Genomic DNA, 22,080 nt, shown 5'->3' on the forward strand with positions numbered 1-22,080 from the left:
CGGGGTCCACGTTAATCAATTCATGGTACAAATATATACTATCAGCATAATACAGTCATCACACAGGTTAATCATCATAGTATATACATTGAATTATTTACATTATTTACAATCGAGGGTTGGGATGAGGAGGGGGGGTTAGGTCTGGATGCTATCAAATTTTTCAACTTGTTTAAGTCGGGGTCCACGTTAATCAATTCATAGTAAAGTAACAGTAACGGGCCACGTTAAATGATGTAGTGGACAACATAAAATGCCTTATTAGAACTTTGTGGCGTGCCACGATAAAATGAAGTGAAGTGAATTATATTTATATAGCGCTTTTTTTTTTCTAGTGACTCAAAGCGCTTTACATAGTGAAACCCAATATCTAAGTTACATTTAAACCAGTGTGGGTGGCACTGGGAGCAGGTGGGTAAAGTGTCTTGCCCAAGGACACAACGGCAGTGACTAGGATGGCGGAAGTGGGAATTGAACCTGCAATCCTCAAGTTGCTGGCACGGCCGCTCTACCAACCGAGCTATCCCGCCGATAAAATGATGTGGTGGACCACATTAAATGATAGGGTACACCACATAAAATGCCACGTTAGAATTATGTAGCATGCCACATTAAAAAAATGATGTAGCGCTCCACCTTAAAATAATGCGGGGCGCTCCACAATAAAATGATATAGGGGTAGGCCAGATTTGGCCCCTGGACCTTGAGTTTGACACCTGTGATGTAGATAAAATGATAATAATAATAATACATTTTATTTATAAGGTGCCTTTCTAGGCACTCAAGGACACCGTACAAAATCAAAACAATAAAATCAAATTTGATAAAAACAACAATAATAACAACAAAGATAGATAAGATAGTATGATTACAAACAATAATGAGTCTGGAATAGGTGTGTTTTGAGTCTTGACTTGAAGAGGGATATTGAGTCCAAGTTGCAAAGGTCTGGTGGTAATGAGTTCCAAAGATGTGGGGCAGAGCGGCTGGAAGCTCGGGCACCCATGGTGGACACTTTAAATAAGGGGACAGTGAGATGGATGGATGAAGAGGATCTTAGGGAACGTGAGGGTGTGGCAACATGGATCAGGTCACAGAGATATGATGGAGAGAGGTCATTGATGGCTTTGAAAGTGAGGAGAATTATTTTAAAGTGAATACGATGTTTGATGGGTAGCCAGTGGAGTTGCTTCGGAACTGGGGTGATGTGCTGGATTGAAGCTGAAATTTGTGAAGTGACTTCTGAGGGAGACCAAACAGGAGAGAGTTGCAATAGTCCAGGCGAGAGGTGACCAGGCTATGGACTAATATGGCAGCAGTATGCGGGGTAAGGGATGGGCGAAGACGATTAATGTTCCGTCAATGAAAGTAAGCAGATCGGGTAATGCTGTTTATGTGGGCTTGAAAGGAGAGTGTGCTGTCGAGGATGACACCCAGACTCTTGACTTGGGAGGAGGGGGAGACAGGGGAACTGCAGAGAGTAAAAGACAAGCAGTTGGTTTTGGCACGAATGTTTTTTGTACCTATAAGTAGGATTTCAGTTTTATTACAATTAAGTTGAAGGAAATTGGATGAGAAGCCCTGCTTTAGTTCATTTAGGCAGTCTGTAAGGGAGGAAGGAGGAAGAGAAGCAGTTGGTTTTGTTGAAATGTAGAGCTGGGTGTCATCCGTATAACAGTTAAAATGCATTTTAAATTTATGGAAAATATTGCCAAGGGGAAGAATGTAAATGATGAAAAGCAAGGGACCGAGAACAGAGCCTTGGGGTACACCAGAGAAAATGGGAAACGGAGGGGATTGAAATTAACAGAGTTGAACAAACTGAGTGCGGTTGGAGAGATATGATCTAAACCAGTGAAGGGGTGTGCTTGTGATGGTGTGGAATGGTGTCAAAGGCTGCAGTGAGATCTAAGAGGACTAAGATAGTGAGAAGACCAGAATCAGCTGCCAGGAGGGGATCATTTGTGATTTTTACTAGTGCTGTTTCAGTGCTGTGCAAGGGGCGGAAACCAGACTGGAATTGTTCATAGAGGTTATTTAACCGTAGGTGGGAGAAGTTGGTAGGAGACAGTTTTTTCAAGGATTTTTGATATAAATGGCAGATTTGAAATTGGACGAAAATTATTAAAATTATTTGGATCTGAGCCTGTTTTTTTTCAAAAATTGGTGTTATGGCTGCTGTTTTGAAAGCAGAGGGAACAATTCCAGTCGTGAGAGAAGAATGGATGTTCTTGGTGATGAGGTGGATCAGTGAGGCGAGGCAGACTTTCACCAAAGCAGTAGGGAGGGGATCTAAAAGACAGATGGAGGGCTTGGATCCACAGATAAGTGCAGTAATGTCCAACTGAGAAGGCAGTGAAAAACTAGAAAATGAATGGATGGGGTTGAGGAGAAGAAGAAGGAAGTTGTTGGTGAATCTGGGTGATTTTGGAAATAAAAAATTGCATAAGGGAACAAGGAAAAGAAGTTGAGGCCATATGAGAGGGAAGTGAGTGCGCGGGATTTGAAATTCTCCCAAGAATAGAAAAAAGTGTCTTAGATTTGCCTTCATTAGAACTGACTACATTTGTTTAGTAGGATGATTTAGTGTGGTTTAGGCAGTATTTGTAATGTTGAAGGTGTTGGATGTACATGTCCTTGTGTACAGTGAGACCAGTTTTTTTTGTAAAGACGTTCAAGTTGGCGTCTCTTTGTTTTTAACTTGCGGAGTGTGGGAGTAAACCAGGGTGCAGAGTTGGTGAAAGAGACGCTTCTGATTTTTTCCGTAGCCAGCATGTCCAGTAAATGATGAAGATAATTGTTGTAGTAGGTGACCAGTTCATCGGGAGAGGAGAGAAAATCACTGTCGGGGAGGCTGTCAATGGCGGTGGAAAGAGTGGCAGAGTTGATGTCCTTGATTTTGCGAAAACAGATATTGCGGGGAAAGGTAACTGTACAAAAACTTAATTTGATCGTAAAAGATACTAGCAGGTGATCGGCGTCATGTAGTGAATTGGAAGTGGCATTAACTAGGCGGGCCATACGTCCTCTTTTCCCCGGACATGTCCTCTTTTGCGGCGTTTTCCGGTGTATCCGGGCGGGTTATTTTAAATGCGTCAAATGTTCGGCATTTTGAATTAGGGTTGCGTGTATTTGTTGGCGGAGTTCTTAACGTTTACTTTCAGAGCGTGCAAATCACAACATACAAGATGCCGTCATGGCGACACACCACCCCCCTTTACCAGTCTACCGCGTATGGTCGTCACTCCTGTTGCATGCTGGGTAGTGTAGTCCTTTTATTACCCGGCTCATGACATCACACTTGCTGTAAATATTGTAGTGGCTGGCAACGGGGTGTTTGGTTGGGGGGCGGGATTTCCGGGGAAGTTAGGGAAGTGACGCTATTGACAGGAAGTGTTGGTTCGAGTTTTGCCGGGAAAAGGAAATAGACTTCTTGGTAAACACTAAGGTGAGTGTAAGACTTCAGAGATTTAAGCGTTAAATATAAAATGTATGTATGCCCTGGCACACCATTATTATCATTTCATGACCCAAGCAAAACACTTTTTACACTTTTATACTGAAATAAATACACCTACAACTTATTAAATAAAAACATAGGAAAAACTACCAGCAGCGGTAAAGTTTAGATCCATGAAGGAAAGAAGAAAGTGAATGAATGTTTATAACTGAATACATTTACATATGTATACACATTTGTTTTTAAAATGAATTAAGTAACATTTATGACAACCTTTTTCCAAAACAAGATATAGAATGTGAGATACAACATGATAATGAATACGTTTATCATTTGTTTTCAAAACGCTTACAAAAAAGTGGGACCCCAAAAATTTACCGTGGGACCCCATTTTTATGACTTGATGGGGTACCTGGGACACCATTTTAGAAATGCCTAGCGTCAACAGAGGAGAAAAAATGCTTTATTTAAATAAATATATTATTTATAAAGCAAGTTCGAGTATCATTGGCAAATTTTCACCTACTCCCGGCCTTGGTGTGCTGCCCGCCTTGGCACGCATATATGTGTCCTCTTTTTGGGATTTCAGAATATGGTCAGCCTACATTAACAACATTTACACCTGAACAGCAAACCAGATCAAGTGTATGTCCTTTACAGTGGGTAGGGAAGTTGATGTACTGCTGCACAAAACTTTGAAAACAGGATGAAAAGTCACTGGTGATTGTACTGTTGGTGCTGTCCATGTGAAAATTAAAATCCCCCATCAGTACAATATTAGTGGGAAGTGAAGAGAGATGAGCAATAAAAGCAGAAAAATCACAAATAAAATGATACACAATTATAACTTATATTTGGTCGCAGTTTGACTAATGTGGGGCTTAACTGAACCCAAAATGAAGAAGATCGAGAAACTTGAGAGGGCAATTGATTTTCCATCCGGTTCCTACAAAGGAAGTGCACTTCATATGACACTTCGTTATGTATTTCCACTATATGCTCCCAAAGGTTGCTGAATGACTTTTTTTCAAAGTATACAATAAACCAGATGTTGCGGCAGCTGTAAAATGTCCTCTATTGTAAGAAGACGCTTCCCAGCAGGCCCAAGACATTAAAACACTTTTGAGAGCTTGACGTTGAGCAGAACTCAAACATAACGTTGAAAAAAGATGCTTTTGGACGACGTTTAATCAATGTTGAGTTCCGTTGAAATGCAATCATTTCCCAAGCAATATTCTACGACACAAATGCAACGTTGAAACAACATGATTTTGGGCAACTTTTATTCAATGTCAGATTGTGACGTTGATTTGACCTTTGGGGACGGCGTGGCACGGTTGGGAGAATGAGGGTTCCTGGTTCAATCCCCACCTTCTACCAACTTCGTCACGTCCATAGTGTCCTTGAGCAAGACACTTCACCCTTTCTCCTGATGGGTGGTGGTTAGGACCTTGCATTGCAGCTTCCACCATCAGCGTGTGAATGTGGAAATACTGTCGAAGCGCTTTGAGTACCTTGAAGGTAGAAAAGCGCCAAACAAGTATAACCAATAACAACGCGGATCTAACTTCGGACAACATTGTTGTCTCAATTTACAAATAAAATTATTTTGCAGCATTGTTTCAGAGTCAGCTTTAAAGGACATGTATGTACGAACCCAGTTTCCATATGAGTTGATAAATTGTGTTAGATGTAAATATGAACGGAATAAAATGATTTGCAAATCCTTTTCAACCCATATTCAATTGGATGCACTACAAAGACAACATATTTGATGTTCAAACTCATATACTTTATTTAATTTTTGCAAATAATCATTAACTTAGAATTTCATGGTTGCAACACGTGCCAAAGTAGTTGAGAAAGGGCATGTTCACCAATGTGTTACATCACCTTTCCTTTTAACAACACTCAAAAAACATTTGGGAATTAAGGAAACTAATTGTTGAAGCTTTGAAAGTGGAATTCTTTCCCATTCTTGTTTTATGTAGAGCTTCAATAGTTCAACAGTCCGGGGTCTCCGCTGTCGAATTTTACGCTTCATAATGCGCCACACATTTTCGATGGGAGACAGGTCTGGAATGTAGGCGGGCCAGGAAAGTACCTCCACTCTTTTTTTACAAAGCCACACTATTGTAACACATGCTGAATGTGGCTTGGCATTGTCTTGCTGAAATAAGCAGGGGCGTCCATGAAAAAGACGGTGCTTAGATGACACCATATCTTGTTCCAAAACCTGTATGTACCTTCGAGCATTGATGGTGCCTTCACAGATGTGTAAGTTACCCTTGCCTTGGGCACAAATGCACCCCCATACCATCACAGATGCTGGCTTTTGAACTTTGCGTTGATAACAGAACCACAGAACACTTTTCCACTTTGCATCAGTGCATCTTAGATGATCTCGGGCCCAGAGAAGCCGGCGGCGTTTCTGGATGTTGTAGATGAATAAATAATAAATGATAAATGGGTTGTCCTTGTATAGCGCTTTTCTACCTTCAAGGTACTCAAAGCGCTTTGACACTATTTCCACATATACCCATTCACACACTGATAGAGGGAGCTGCCATGCAAGGCGCTAACCAGCACCCATCAGGAGCAAGGGTGAAGTGTCTTGCTCAAGGACACAACGGACGTGGCGAGGTTGGTACTAGGTGGGGATTGAACCAGGGACCCTCGGGTTGCGCAGAGCCACTCTCCCACTGCGCCACGCCGTCCCAAATGGCTTTCGCTTTGCATAGTAGAGCTTTAACTTGCACTTACAGATGTAGCGACAAACTGTATTTAGTGACAGTGGTTTTCTGAAGTGTTCCTGAGCCCATGTGGTGATATCCTCAAGAGATTTATGTTGGTTTTTGATACAGTGCCGTCCAAGGGATCGAAGGTCACGGTCATTCAATGTTGGTTTCCGGCCATGCCGCTTACGTGGAGTGATTTCTCCAGATTCTCTGAACCTTTTGATGATATTATGTACCGTAGATGTTGAAATCCCTACATTTCTTGCAATTGCACTTTGAGAAACGTTGTTCTTAAACTGTTTGACTATTTGCTCACGCAGTTGTGGACAAAGGGGTGTACCTCGCCCTATCCTTACTTGTGAAAGACTGGGAAGCTGTTTTTATACCCAATCATGGCATCCACCTGTTCCCAATTAGCCGGCACACCTGTGGGATGTTCCAAATAAGTGTTTGATGAGCATTCCTCAACTTTATCAGTATCTTTTGCCACCTTTGCTAACTTTTTTGTCACATGTTGGTGGCATCAAATTCTAAAGTTAATGATTATTTACAAAAAAAATGTTTATCAGTTTAAACATCGAATATGTTGTCTTTGTAGCATATTCAACTGAATATGGGTTGAAAATGATTTGCAAATCATTGTATTCCGTTTATATTTACATTTAACACATTTTCCCAATTCATATGGAAACCGGGTTTGTATGATTAACGTTGTCTCAATGTCTTGTTCCCGCTGGGTTATATCGAGTCTTCTTCGCCTCTTTCTCCCCCCTGCAGTGAACCCGTGCTGTTACTTCCCCTGCCAGCACTGGGGAGTGTGTGTGCGTTACGGCGAGGACCGGTACGAGTGTGACTGCACCCGCACAGGTTACTATGGGAAGAACTGCACCATCCGTAAGTCCGTTCATCCCAGCCCCCCCTTATGACACTCATTCATATCCGCTGTAGACTAGCGAGGAATGTGAAATATTCTGTGCTAGCAGGGGAGAGAGTGCTTGTTAAATGAGAGAATAAAAACGTTTTAATGGTCGAGAAGCTCCAGCTCTACCGCTCAGCTTCATTGGAACAAGGAAGCCTCACAAAGTCTTGTTATGCAATCACATTGGTTATTAACGATTAACCACTGAAGCAGAAAAGTCTCACAGGACATGCCAATTACTCAGTTTATTGAAAGTGTTTTGTTTTTATCCTAAAAAAGGAAGTTTACTGGCAATCTGTCAATGCCAGTTTGAGGTTTGCTCACTAGAAATGCCAACTTAACTATGAGGATAATGACACACTGGGGAAAAATTGAGTATTGTTAAACATCATGATTGTAAACGGGGCGTTTGTAAACAATTGGTAAGCCATTACAACTATCATTAAGGCGGATACATACCAGGAAAATGACTCTACTTTTAAAAGAATGATATGTACATTATTAATTTCCACCACTTGTCGTTAGGCAGATTTCATGGGGCTCACTTAGAACTGCCCCATTAAGCTAAATTAACACAGTTAATGACAGTCAAACCTACTTGGTTACTTGGAATGGCCAACAAGTTCTATCTGTACACGCAATTTTTTTTAATCTCATGTTATAATCACTACACACTGTCGCGGCACTATACTTGTACCGGTATACCGTTCAACCCTGTATTTTTTATACATATATGTATTTATACATACAGTGGGGCAAAAAAGTTCTCCCACTTAAAATGATGACAGAGGTCTGTAATTTTCATCATAGGTACACTTCCACTGTGAGTAACAGAAGGTGAAAAAAAATCCTGGAATTTACATTGTAGGAATTTTAAAGAATTTATTTGTAAATTATGGTGGAAAATAAGTATTTGGTCAACCATTCAAAGCTCTCACTGATGGAAGGAGGTTTTGGCTGAAAATCTCACGATACATGGCCCCATTCATTCTTTCCTTAACACGGATCAATCGTCCTGTCCCCTTAGCAGAAAAACAGCCCCAAAGCATGATGTTTCCACCCCCATGCTTCACAGTAGGTGTGGTGTTCTTGGGATGCAACTCAGTATTCTTCCTCCAAACACGACGAGTTGAGTTTATACCAAAATGGATACATGGATGATACAGCAGAGGATTTGGAGAATGTCATGTGGTCAGTCGAAACCAAAATAGAACGTTTTGGTATAAACTCAACTCGTCGTGTTTGGAGGAAGAAGAATACTGAGTTGGGATTTTAATCCCGGACTCGGGATCTTTCGATGTGGAGTTTGGATGTTCTCCCCGTGACTGTGTGGGTTTCCTCCAGGTGCACCGGCTTCCTTCCACCTCCAAAGACATGCACCTGGGGATAGGTTGATTGACAACACTAAATGATCCCTAGTGTGTGAATGTGAGTGTGAATGTTGTCCGTCTATCTGTGTTGGCCCTGCGTTGAGGTGGCATCTTGTCCAGAGTGTACAACGCCTTCCGCCCGAATGCAGCTGAGATAGGCTCCAGCACCCCCCGCGACCCCGAAAGGGACAAGCAGTAGAAAAATGGATGGATGGATGTTATAATCAGAGGTGAGTAGAGTAACCAAAAATTGTACTCTTAAGTTTAGAGACTCAAGTACGACTCAAGTAAAAGTAAAAAGTACTATCAAGTTATGGCCATGTGACTGCCAGGCTTGTTTGATTGGTGAAATGGAGTCAAAGGTCACCAGTGCTTATGTACATTCTCGCTTCCTTGCTCCCTGTAAGTTTGTTCTAGATCATAAATCATGCCTCTCACCATGGCTGAGGATATAATCCAACATGTTGGGACACTTTGACAGCCAATTTAGACCCAAAACTTGTACGAATGACACAATTAGCCCTCAATAAGACCTTTTTCATCTAAAGTACGACTCAAGTAAAAGTAAAAAGTACTATCAAGTTATGGCCATGTGACTGCCAGGCTTGTTTGATTGGTGAAATGGAGTCAAAGGTCACCAGTGCTTATGTACATTGGATTGGTAAAACAGTCATGTGACCTTGCCTACTGGAAGAAATCTGTCCGATGTAACATAAGTAAATGTAGTAATAGGAATGAAACCCAATGTAACGTAGCTAAAGTTGCGTTTCTTTTTTACAAAAACACTCACGTGTGTTGCATTAAAACTACTCCGACATGCACGATTTAGCCAAAAGTTACTTGATTTAAAGGGGAACTGCACTTATTCTTGGAAATTGGAAATTAAAAAATATATATATTCTAAATATTAGATAAACATCAATAAAGATCTGCCTACAGCGGCACCAATGGGAGCTTCACTATTCCGCCCGTAAAATCTAATAAATAATCATTCAAACAGCGCCAACAATACTCATTTTACATTTCATGACTTTGATATTAACCAAGTATTAGTGATATTGATATCATACGCACTAACGCAGACAAACTATTTATAGCGGCGACGTGATCACTTCCGTGTGTCCCTATGTGTACATTATCGAGTGCTCTGCTGCTTTCTCGCTTCCTTGCTCCCTGTAAGTTTGTTCTAGATCATAAATCATGCCTCTCACCATGGCTGAGGATATAATCCAACATGTTGGGACACTTTGACAGCCAATTTAGACCCAAAACTTGTACGAATGACACAATTAGCCCTCAATAAAACATTTTTCATCTAAATGGGAATATATTAACATCTTAGCAGTGGGCATCTTAATGACAGCAGACATTGTACAGTAAGTAATGTTTTATCATGTTTGTTGGCTCTCAAAGTCTGCAGTGAGCAGAAATTATTGATGAAAAAATGCAAAGATTGTGAAATGAAAGTATATAAATTATTAAATGTTATTATAAATCTGCCTGTTAATACTTTATATGTTTATACTTACATCATGTATATAAAACCTTCATGGAGGTGTTTGGATAGTTTTAGGGCAGGGGTCGGGAACCTTTTTGGCTGAGAGAACCGTGAAAGCCAAAGATTTTATAACGTATTTCCGAAAGAGCCATAAAATATATAATTTTAACACTGAATACTATTACGCCTATGTGGTATGGTGCTGCCGGGTTTGATCCCTTCGTGGACGCGTCGAAATTGAACACAGCAAAGGTAAGATTTAAAGGATGTATTAAAGTAATAAAAGGGCTAGGAACAAAAACACTGGAGCTAAGAAAAAGGCAAACCAAAGACGCTAGCATGAAAGCTAGGATATACAACTAGGAAACTAAACTGGCACGTAGGCACACAAAAAGGGAAAAACTAAACATTTAGCATGAGAACTCAGAATGAAATAAAATGCGTAGCGGGAGAGCTCGCGAGAATAATAATAAATTGCGTGTAAGCAAATGAGCTTGACAGACGTACCGTTGCGTGAGAGCAAATTACGAACCCAGACTGAACAAACAAAAGAGGAAGGCTTATATAGTGAAGGGGATAAACTGTAGCAGGTGTGCGGGACCGTCAGTAGCAGGTGAAATCAATGTGTAACCATGGTGACGGACTAAACAGGAAATAGAGGTCAGACTACAAAATGTGATACAGAAAAGAAACAATAAACAAGAATATGTAGTGATCCGAAAAGCGGATCTTAACAGAATACAACTAAATGCATGCATTTTTAATCAATAACAACATTTTTAGAGTACAATAAGTCTCTTATTATGTTTAATAACATTTTTATTCTGAAGCTAACCAATAATAAATAAAATACTTTCTACCAATAATTCCGACTTCTTGAACAGGTGCGGTAGAAAATGGATGGATGAATTAAAATGCTTTTTAATTCATTTAAAAAGATTTATCTGAGAGCCAGATGCAGTCATCAAAAGAACCACATCTGGCTCGAGGCCATTGGTTCCCAAACCCTGTTTTAGGGTCTCTATAGGCAGAATTGAGTGGTTCCCATTGGCTCCATTGTAAGCAAACTTTTGATCGCATTTATTTCATATTTTAAATGCTTTTTTAAAAATCCTTCCGTCATCATGTCTTTCATAATGATTGTGAGTGATATGCACAAAAAAAAGTGCAGTTCCCTTTTAAAGTAACAGAGTAAATGTAGCATATTAATGTATGCATACAGGGAGGCAAAAAAGTATTTAGTCTGCCACCAATTGTGCAAGTTCTCCCACTTAAAATGATGACAGAGGTCTGTAATTTTCATCATAGGTACACTTCAACTGTGAGAGATAGAATATGAAAATCCAGGAATTCACATTGTAGAAATTTTAAAGAATTTATTTGTAAATTATGGTGGAAAATAAGTATTTGGTCAGCCATTCCAAGCTCTCACTGATCGAAGGAGGTTTTGGCTCAAAATCTCACGATACATGGCCCCATTCATTCTTTTTTAACACGGATCAATCGTCCTGTCCCCTTAGCAGAAAAACAGCCCCAAAGCATGATGTTTCCACCCCCATGCTTCACGGTAGGTGTGGTGTTCTTGGGATGCAACTCAGTATTCTTCTTCCTCCAAACACGACGAGTTGAATTTATACCTAAAAGTTCTATTTTGGTTTCATCTGACCACATGACATTCTCCCAATCCTCTGCTGTATCATCCATGTATCCATTTTGGTATAAACTCAACTCGTCGTGTTTGGAGGAAGAAGAATACTGAGTTGCATCCCAAGAACACCACACCTACTGTGAGGCATGGGGGTGGAAACATCATGCTTTGGGGCTGTTTTTCTGCTAAGGGGACAGGACCATTGATCCGTGTTGAGGAAAGAATGAATGTGGCCATGTATCGTGAGATTTTGAGCCAAAACCTCCTTCGATCAGTGAGAGCTTGGAATGGCTGACCAAATACTTATTTTCCACCATAATTTACAAATAAATTCTTTAAAATTTCTACAATGTGAATTCCTGGATTTTCATATTCTATCTCTCACAGTTGAAGTGTACCTATGATGAAAATTACAGACCTCTGTCATCATTTTAAGTGGGAGAACTTGCACAATCGCTGGCTGACTAAATACTTTTTTGCCCCACTGTATATGCATATATGAACTATATACATAAATACATAAACTTTACTATGTTCACTTTGTGGCAAGTTTTGTGGCCAAATGTGAATGTTGTCTGTCTATCTGTGTGTGTTGGCCCTGCGATGAGGTGGCGACTTGTCCAGGGTGTACCCCACTTTCCGCCCGATTGTAGCTGAGATAGGCACCAGCGCCCCCCGCGACCCCAAAAGGAATAAGCGGTAGAAAATGGATGGATGTTTTTAGAAAGTTTACTTTTAGATCAGTGGTTCTTAACCTGGGTTCAATTAAACCATAGGGCAGGGGTAGGGAACCTATGGCTCTAGAGCCAAATGTGGCTCTTTTGATGACTGCACCTGGCTCTCAGATAAATCACGGTAAGTAATGAATAATTCCGCTGGTAATCACAGTGTCAAAAATAACGTTCAAAATATAAAACATTCTCATGCATTTTAATCCATCCATCCGGTTTCTACCGCACCAGTTCAATAAGTCGCATTAATGGTAAGAAGTATTTTATTTATTGTTGGCTAGCTTCAGAATAACAGTGTTATTTAAAAGAATAAGATACTTATTATACCCTAAAAGTATTGGTCTTACTTAAAAATTCACTCATTGTTGTATTCAGTCTTAAAAATTTTTTTATATGGCTGTCATGGAAATACTTTTTAAGATATTTGGTTTGTATGGCTCTCTCAGCCAAAAAGGTTCCCGACCCCTGCCCTAGGGGTTCGGTGAGTCGGCCTCAGGGGTTCGGCGGAGCCTGCGCCACGGAGGTCAAGACAACCCGACTCATCATGTAAATAAAAACTTCTCCCTATCGGCGTATTATGGATACCCCTAAACATTGTTCCCTCTAATTTTCTATATGCGTGAGCAAACGCAAAAACTCCTTGAGCATTCAGTTGAGCACATGTGAGCGACGTTAGACGTGCACATGCACTGTAGCCACACCAGCAGCACACCTGACTAAATAAGTTAAATGTTTTATTATTATAATCAAATGACCGCAGTCATTTCCATGAGATTATTTTCTAATATAAGTATTTTGGCCCAATTACAATAACAAAAAATATTGTTTTTCATGAGCTGTGTAATAGTATTGTATGTCTGGGTGGGGTTCCTGCTTTGGAAATAATTTGTACCCCTTTCAGATATCGCATTTAGTTCCCACTAAAACATTCACATGTTACATAATAAGATGCAAACATGGGATCATGTGTACATTCCTGTAACTTTGTTTGGAAAATCTATCTTTATTAGTATTTATTTAATATAATATAATTTTATGGTTAATATTTATAAATTATGAAAAAAGTTTTTATTGTTCACTAAAGAAAGGTTCGGTGACTGCACATATGAAACTGGTGGGGTTCGGTAACTCCAACAAGGTTAAGAACCACTGTTTTAGATGCTGGTGCTGCTGCAGCAACAAAGACATGGCGCTGTCATCTTGCACTGACATCTTTAACGTTGTACATGAAATGTACATGACATTTTTGGCTTTAATATTATGTATCTATGAAACATGCCCGATTCACTGTTTTCTGTACAAACCAAAGAAAAAAAACATGTTCAAATGAAAAATTGGACCGAAAATCTGCAAATTTGCGAGGTCACAAGTGCTGAATCGGGAACATGTAGGAACTGACTGTTCTCCAAATCCCAAAACAACACTACAGGGGTTATAGTTGATTTCCAATAATAGCTTCTGGTAATCTTAATGACCATGATCAAAACCGCATGTAATTTTAAAAAATGCAAAAAAAAAATAAATATTGGGTCAGCCTTCACCACTCATCTAGGCTCCATACATTAACAATAGCTGTCATTTCTTTTATTTTGGTAGAAAAGTCATAATTGACAAAACATGATAAATAATTTGATTTTTTTTCATGTGTAATGTTATATTAGCTGTGTACTTTACAAAATATTGAGGTTTGTTTGACCTGTTCTTGCATAGTTGCCCAGACATTTTGTTGTGAGGTAGATTTTATAGAGCTCAATCACAGGTAAAATTTGTCAATCAAAAATATATATAGACCTTTTTGTCCCATATTGTCCATGCTCTTTATTAAATAACTACATGTGTATTGTACTAGACTCCAAAAACAGCACAAAAAAGGTTATAAGCATTCATTTCCATTCACTAGCCGGTATTAAATGTAACATACGCATAAGAATCACCTACTATGTGCATCTGGGCCTCTAATAATAATAATTTATAGTCACCACTTGTCTTCACACAGCAAAGTTCTGGACTCGTGTGCATGACTTCCTGAAGCCCAGACCGGATGTGGTGCACTACATTCTCACCCACTTCCACTGGATCTGGGACGTCATCAACCACACTTTCCTCCGGGACGTTTTGATGCGACTTGTTTTGACAGGTCCTGACAGTCACTCCAGGAAATTTAATGAATGTCTTTTCTTGATAGCGAACTGCATACATGACATATTGTTTCCTTTCGTGCATGTGGTGTAAAAGCAGTGAGGTCCAATTTAATTCCCAGCCCTCCAACCTTCAACTCAAAATATGGTTACCTCAGCTGGGAGTCTTACTATAATCTGAGCTACTACACTCGGATTCTTCCACCTGTGCCAGAAGACTGCCCTACACCTATAGGGGTCAAAGGTTAGCATATGGAACGCTACTATTTATGTTTAGGCCTGCTATTTACAGTATGTATATATGTACACATATATACATATAAAACAATCTCTGAATGATCTCCTCATAGGCAAAGATGGCCTGCCAGACCCTGAGCTGCTCGTGGAGAGCCTATTGAAGAGAAGAACTTTCAGGCCAGACCCGCAGGGCTCCAACCTCATGTTTGCTTTCTTTGCACAGCACTTCACCCACCAGTTCTTTAAGACCTACAATCGTATGGGACTGGGCTTCACAAAGGCTCTGGCACATGGGGTCAGTTCATGTTATAGTTCCCAGATGCTTTTTTTATCTATGAATCATTGCTGTGGAAACGGAAAAAAAAAATGGATTGAAAGTTTGTATAGTTTTGCATACAAATGTTAATTGAAATGGTGCTTACAAGGGACTCTTGGGGGACAGCACAATATATGATATAACAAAACTAATATATACTGTGTATGTGTATGTATACATATATATATATGCTCGTTTTCATATGTATTTATGCATGTGTTGCGTGCATATATAGATCAATGTGTGTGTGTATGTGTGTATGTATATGTGTGTCTGTGTGTGTGGGTATTTATATATGTATATATATATTTATATGTGTATATATGTATCATGTATGTATGCATATATATATATATATATATATATATGTATATGCGTTTATATGTGTATGTGTATATATGTATATATACGGTATACATATATAAAAAACGTTTTATACCATTTAGTGTTAAGTTTTTGAGTGAAAAAAAACTTTAAAAATTCAAAACTTTTTTAGATCAAAAAAAGTTTTTTAATATATGTATATATAATTTTTTTATTTTTTTAAATTTTTTTTATAGAGATCGGGTTCATACTGTTCCCATATTTAACATATTTTTCCCATGAATCTTTATTAGGAAAATGAAAAAAAAATGTATTGATGGTTTGAATGGTTTTGTTTACAAATGTTTATTGAAAGGGTTTTTACAAAGGACAATTACGGGACACCGTAATGGATGCAGCGAAAAATATTAGTTTTTTGTTGAAAATCGTTTGATTTTATATTTTTGAATGAAAAAATAATTTTTAAAAAGTATGTGTTTTTTTTTTATAACAATAAACAAGTAAACTGTTTATTAGATTTGTATTGTTGTTGTTTTGGTCCAGGTCGATGCAGGACACGTTTATGGAGATAACCTGCAACGCCAGCTAAAGCTCCGACTTCTCCACGACGGCAAACTTAAATATCAGGTACACTTTGGTCTTGAAGACATTTCCTGATACTTTTCTTGTTTGTTTAATGTTTTGTTTTTTTCAGATTTTGTATTGAAATTTGAACGATTGATCTTTGACATCTGCCTTTTGTATTTTTGTTGTTGCCTTCTCTGGAGTACATGACATTGTTTTGCCCATCAGGTGATTGATGGAGAGATGTACCCTCCCACTGTAGCTGAAGCCCCCGTCAGGATGAGCTATCCCCCGGGCGTTGCTCCGGAGGATCAAATTGCTATCGGTCAGGAGGTGTTTGGACTCCTGCCCGGATTGGGGTTGTACGCTACGTTGTGGCTGAGGGAGCACAACCGAGTGTGCGACGTGCTCAAAGTGGAGCATCCCACCTGGGATGATGAGCAGCTGTTCCAGACCGCACGGCTCATCATTATTGGTAAGCAGGGTCAGGTTTTTTTTTTTTAACTTAATCTGTCTATAGTTGAGTTCCTATTTTCAAGCTGTTGTTTGGCAGAGTTCAAAGACTGGCATATGTCAGCCAGTGTTTTTATTGTAAAAAATTGTATTTTAATTTTTTCTCATTGATCACTGCTCTGTATTGATGATAAAATGTATGTTATAACACAAAATGGAACAGAAATGGACAAGCCGCATTATTGTTTCACTTTGTTTTTCCTCCGAAAGGTGAAACCATCCGAATAGTGATAGAAGAATACGTGCAGCATCTCAGTGGCTACCTGCTGCAGCTGAAGTTTGATCCCAATTTGCTGTTCAACACCGACTTCCAGTACGGGAACCGCATCGCCCTGGAGTTCAGCCAGCTCTATCACTGGCACCCCTTAATGCCGGACAGTTTTTTTATAAACGGAGACGAGCTCAACTACCCACAGTTCCTCTTCAACACTTCCGTGCTAACACGCTACGGCGTGGAGAAGCTGGTGGATGCCTTTTCTCGGCAAGTGGCTGGCCAGGTAACAAACAAAAGATAATACTGTGCATTATACAAACCCCGTTTCCATATGAGTTGGGAAATTGTGTTAGATGTAAATACAAACGGAATAGAATGATTTGCAAATCCTTTTCAACCAATATTCAATTGAATGCACTACAAAGACAATATACTTGATGTTCAAACTCATAAACTGAATTTTTTTTTATCAAATAATCATTAACTTAGAATTTCATGGCTGGAGAACGTGCCGAAGTAGTTGGGAAAGGGCATGTTCACCACTGTGTTACATCACCTTTTCTTTTAACAACACTCAATAAACGTTTGGGAACTGAGAAAACTAATTGTTGAAGCTTTGAAAGTGGAATTCTTTTCCATTCTTGTTTTATGTAGAGCTTCAGTCGTTCCGCTGTCGTATTTTACGCTTCATAATGCGCCACACATTTTCGATGGGAGACAGCTCTGGATTGCAGGCGGGCCAGAAAAGTACCCGCACCCTTTTTTTACGAAGCCACGCTGTTGTAACGCGTGCTGAATGTGGCTTGGCATTGTCTTGCTGAAATAAGCAGGGGCGTCCATGAAAAAGACGGTGCTTAGATGGCAGCATATGTTGTTCCAAAACCTGTATGTACCTTTCAGCATTAATGGTGCCTTCACATATGTGTAAGTCACCCATGCCTTGGGCACTAATGCACTCCCATACCATCACATATGCTGGCTTTTGAACTTTGCGTCGATAACAGTCTGGATGGTTCGCTTCCTCTCTGGTCCGAATGACACAATGTTGAATATTTCCAAAAACAATTTGAAATGTGGACTCGTTGGACCACTGAACACTTCAACTTTGCATCAGTCCATCTTAGATAAATGATAAATGGGTTGTACTTGTACAGCGCTTTTCTACCTTCAAGGTACTCAAAGCACTTTGACACTACTTCCACATTTACCCATTCACACACACATTCACAAACTGATGGAGGGAGCTGCCATGCAAGGCGCTAACTAGCACCCATCAGGAGCAAGGGTGAAGTGTCTTGCTCAAGAGCTGGGCTCGAGAAGATCTCGAGCCCAGAGAAACCGGCAGCGTTTCTGGATGTTGTTGACAAATGGCTTTCGCTTTGCAGAGTAGAGCATAAATTACACTTACAGATGTAGCGACCAACTGTATTTAGTGACAGTGGTTTTCTCAAGTGTTCCTGACCCCATGTGGTGATATCCTTTATTGATTGATGTTGGTTTTTGATACAGTGCCGTCTGTGGGATCGAAGGTCACGGTCATTCAATTTTGGTTTCCAGCCATGCCGCTGACGTGGAATGATTTCTCCAGATTCTCTGAACCTTTTGATGATATTATGCACCACAGATGTTGAATTCCCTAAATTTCTTGCAATTGCACTTTGAGAAACGTTGTTCTTGTAGTTTGTAGAACTCAAATACTAGAGTGAGTAATGTCTGACAGTTTTTGGTCGGGCATAATTAGACAATATCTTTTTTTTTTATGAAGTAATGTTGCATCCTATTACTGTATTTCCAAAAATGTTAAAATAAAGGTGAACAGAATGTACAGTGCATTCGAAAAGTATTCACAGCTCTTCACTTTTCCCAAATGTTGTTATGTTTCAGCCTTATTTCAAAATGGAATACATTTTTGTACTCAAAATTCTACACACAATATCCCATAATGACATTGTAAAAACATTTTAGGAATGTTTGCAATTGTATCCAAACTATAAAATCACATGTACATAAGTATTCACATCGTTTTCCATGAAGCTCAAAAGTGAGATCAGGGGCATCCAGTTTCAACAGATCGTCCTTGAGATGTTCCTACAGCCTAATTGGAGTCCACCTGACATGATTTGGACAGGCACACACAGTGCATGGCAGACATAGTACAAACCAAGAATGAATATATCTGAGACAGGATTGTCTTGAGGCACAAATCCTCCATCATTCGGAAATGGAATAAAGTTTGGAACCACCAGGACTCTCCCTAGAGCTGGCCGGCCGTCTAAACTGAGTGATCGCAGTAGATTGGTCCTATTCAGGGAGGTGATCAAGAACCCAATGATCACTTTGTCCGAGCTACAGCATTCCTCTGTGGCGAGAAGACAACCTTTCAGAAGGCCGACCATCTCTGCAACAATCCACCTATCAGGCCTTTAGGATAGAGTGGCCAGACGGAAGCAATTCCTTTGTAAAGGTTTCCAAAATGCACCCGAAAGACTCCCAGACCATGAGAAAGAAAATTATCTGGTCTGGTGAGACAAAGACTGATCTCTTTGGCGTAAATACCAGGCATCATATTTGGGGAAAACCAGGCAATGCTCACCATCCTTACAGAGAAACATGGTGGTGGCAGTATTATGCTGTGGGGATGTTTTTCAGTGGTAGGAACTGGTAGACTAGTCAGGATAGAGCGAAAACTGAATGTAGTAATGTACAGAGACATCCTGAAGGAAAACGTGTTCCAGAGCGCTATTGAACTCAGACGTAGGCAACGGTTCATTTTTCAGCGGGTCAACGACCCGAAGCACACAGCCAAGTCATCAAAGGAATGGTTTCAGGACAACTCTGTACATGTCCTTGAGTGGCCCAGACTTGAACATCTCTGGCGAGATTTACAAATGACTGATGCTTCCTGAAGGACTGTTAAATTAGACCAGTCTTTCTCAAATTCCTAATGGAGCTCAAGAGGTGCGGCAAAGAGTAATGGGTGAAACTGACCAAAGAAAGGTGTGCTATGTGGCATCGTATTCAAAAAGACTCAAGACTGTAATTGCTGTCAAAGATGCATCAACAAAGTCTTAGGCAAAAGCTGTAAATACTAATGTACATGTGTTTTTATTTTAAATAAATGTCCAAACAATTGTAAAAAAATAAAATAAAATAAAAATCCCATTGTCATTATTAGAATTAGGCTGTGACATAACACAATGTGGAAAGAGTGAAGCGCAGTAAATACTTTCCAGGTGCACTGTAGAATTGCATCTCTAATACTATTTTAGAAAAGTAAAATTTAGTATTTGCACGTTTTATGATTCCAGCAAGTGTTTTTTATCTGAAATGATGTCTGTGAATGTCTTCTCTTGGTGGGTTCTTTTTGGACCGAGAGAAATGCTGTAAAGCCTGAATGCCGGGTTTAACCAGTCTTTTTTAAATTTAATTATTTATTTATCACACACTCTTACCGTGCGTGGTGTCTCGTTCTGTTCCTCCTGCATGTGTGCATCGCCGTCTGCTTCCCGTCTCCCCCTCCCACATGGTCTCCGATGCTGCTAGTAAAGATACAGGTGATTAGATAACCCGTTCCAGCTGGGGTATCCACTCACCTGTCAGCTGCTTCATAGCCGGCTCCTGCACACTCCCTGCTAGCAGGAGGCGCGCGAACCACGCCCCCTCCACAATGTCATTCTAGGTACTAACATGCAAACAGTTAACATTTTCTCTCATTTAGTGGGCATAACTGTAGACCTGGGCTGTCAAACTTATTTTAGATCGGGGGCCACATGGATAAAAATCTACTCCCAAGAGGGCCAGACTGGTTAAATCTCGGCATGATAACTTAAAAATAAAGACAACTTCAGATTTTTTTCTTTGTTTAGAAATAGAACAGACTACTATCCAATAAAAATAATAAGCAATACTGTACAATATACAAAACACTATAGAAATACAAAATACTGTACAATATACAGAACTAGACAAGAGTACCGAAGTAATAAATAACAATTAGTGTTGGACGTATTTCACTCGCAGGGTAGTATTGCACAACAGGGTATTAGGGCATGATATTGTATAGGGGTAAATTATTAGGTGAATTATTATTATTATAAATTAGAGTTCAACATGGTGACAGCTCTGGAAAAGTAGCTGTCTCTGAGCCTGTTAGTTCTGGCTCTGATGCACCTGTAGCGCCTGCCTAATGTTAGCAGGTCGAACAGGTGGAAGCCAGGGTGTGTGCTGTCTTTTTTATTTTTTTGCTTTCTTGAGGCAACGGGAGTTGTGTAAATCCTTCAGGGAGGGCAGGGGACAGCCGATGTGCAGACTTTATTACCCTCTGAATCGCCTGTTTGTCTGCTTCAGTGCAGCTGGCGTACCACACTGTTATGCAGTACGTCAGCAGGCTCTCGACAGCTGAGCGATAGAAGGTCACCATAAGCTGTCTCTCCAGTCTGTTCTTCCTCAGCACCCTCAGGAAGTGGGGTCTCCGCTGGGCCTTCCAGATAACCACAGTTGTATTTTGGGAATGAGGGTGCCGAGGAACTTGAAGGAGTTGACTCTCTCCGCCTCCTCGCCGTTGATGTAGAGGGGGGCGGGGTCTGCAGTCTGCAGTGATTTCCGTGAAGTCAAAGATGAGTTCCTTGGTTTTTGTGGTGTTCAGCGCCAGATTATTCACTGAACACCACGCTGAAAGTTTCAGGACCTCATTTCAAATTCAGCAACACAGTTCACACACAATAAACAATAATAATAAATAATATATGACATATATTATATATATGTAATATAATATATGAATAATATAAATATATTATATTACATATATATAATATATGACATATATTATATATATGTAATATAATATATGAATAATATAAATATATTCTATATTTAAGTGCAGTCAAGAAGGAACATATGCATTATACAGTCTGATGGCTGTCGGTATGAAGGACCTCCTGTGTCGTTCCGTGTTGCATTTAGGGAGTCTGAGCCTTCCACTGAACGTGCTCATTCTCTCCGCAAGTTCCGAGTGTAGTGGGTGGGAGGTGTTGTCCATAATGGCTAGGAGTTTTGCTAGACTTCTCCTCTCTGACACCACCGCCAGAGAGTCCAGCTCCACTCCCACCACGTTACTGGCCTTCTCTACCAACTTGTCTAGTCTGTTTGCGTCCCTCACTCTCAGCCCGCTGCCCCAGCAAGCCACGGCATACAAAAAAGCGCCCGCCACCACCGACTCAACCGACTAAACCCAAAAGTCATGGATATTGTTATTTGGTGCTCTTTTGTCAACATGTTAACTGTTAGCATGTTACCCTATTGTGTAGGTGTACTACTAAGTCATTATTATTGGTGCCTGGCCTAGCATATTAACTGTTAGGATGTTGGCCAATGTTGTATGTATACAACTTAAAAAGTTGTGATGCTA

The 22,080-nt window shown here is 40.0% G+C and overlaps 1 protein-coding gene across 4 annotated transcripts in view; it reads left to right on the forward strand.

Moving 5' to 3' along the window:
• Window positions 1–22,080, forward strand: part of ptgs1 (prostaglandin-endoperoxide synthase 1) — a 43,740-nt gene that overhangs the window by 12,604 nt on the left and 9,056 nt on the right. The window contains exons 1-8 of one of the 4 annotated variants that reach the window (XM_061876656.1): window positions 2,773–2,926; window positions 6,976–7,092; window positions 14,361–14,501; window positions 14,603–14,746; window positions 14,853–15,034; window positions 15,923–16,006; window positions 16,172–16,418; window positions 16,667–16,953. In XM_061876656.1, the coding sequence (XP_061732640.1) occupies window positions 2,785–2,926; window positions 6,976–7,092; window positions 14,361–14,501; window positions 14,603–14,746; window positions 14,853–15,034; window positions 15,923–16,006; window positions 16,172–16,418; window positions 16,667–16,953 (1,344 nt within the window). In that variant the 5' untranslated portion in view covers window positions 2,773–2,784. Of the gene's footprint in view, window positions 1–2,772; window positions 2,927–3,429; window positions 3,449–6,975; window positions 7,093–14,360; window positions 14,502–14,602; window positions 14,747–14,852; window positions 15,035–15,922; window positions 16,007–16,171; window positions 16,419–16,666; window positions 16,954–22,080 lie in introns of those variants that run through there. The other 3 variants (XM_061876659.1, XM_061876657.1, XM_061876658.1) reach the window with 3 other exon arrangements.

The sequence above is a fragment of the Nerophis ophidion genome, linkage group LG17, assembly GCF_033978795.1.
Source record: "Nerophis ophidion isolate RoL-2023_Sa linkage group LG17, RoL_Noph_v1.0, whole genome shotgun sequence".
Lineage (NCBI taxonomy): Eukaryota > Metazoa > Chordata > Actinopteri > Syngnathiformes > Syngnathidae > Nerophis > Nerophis ophidion.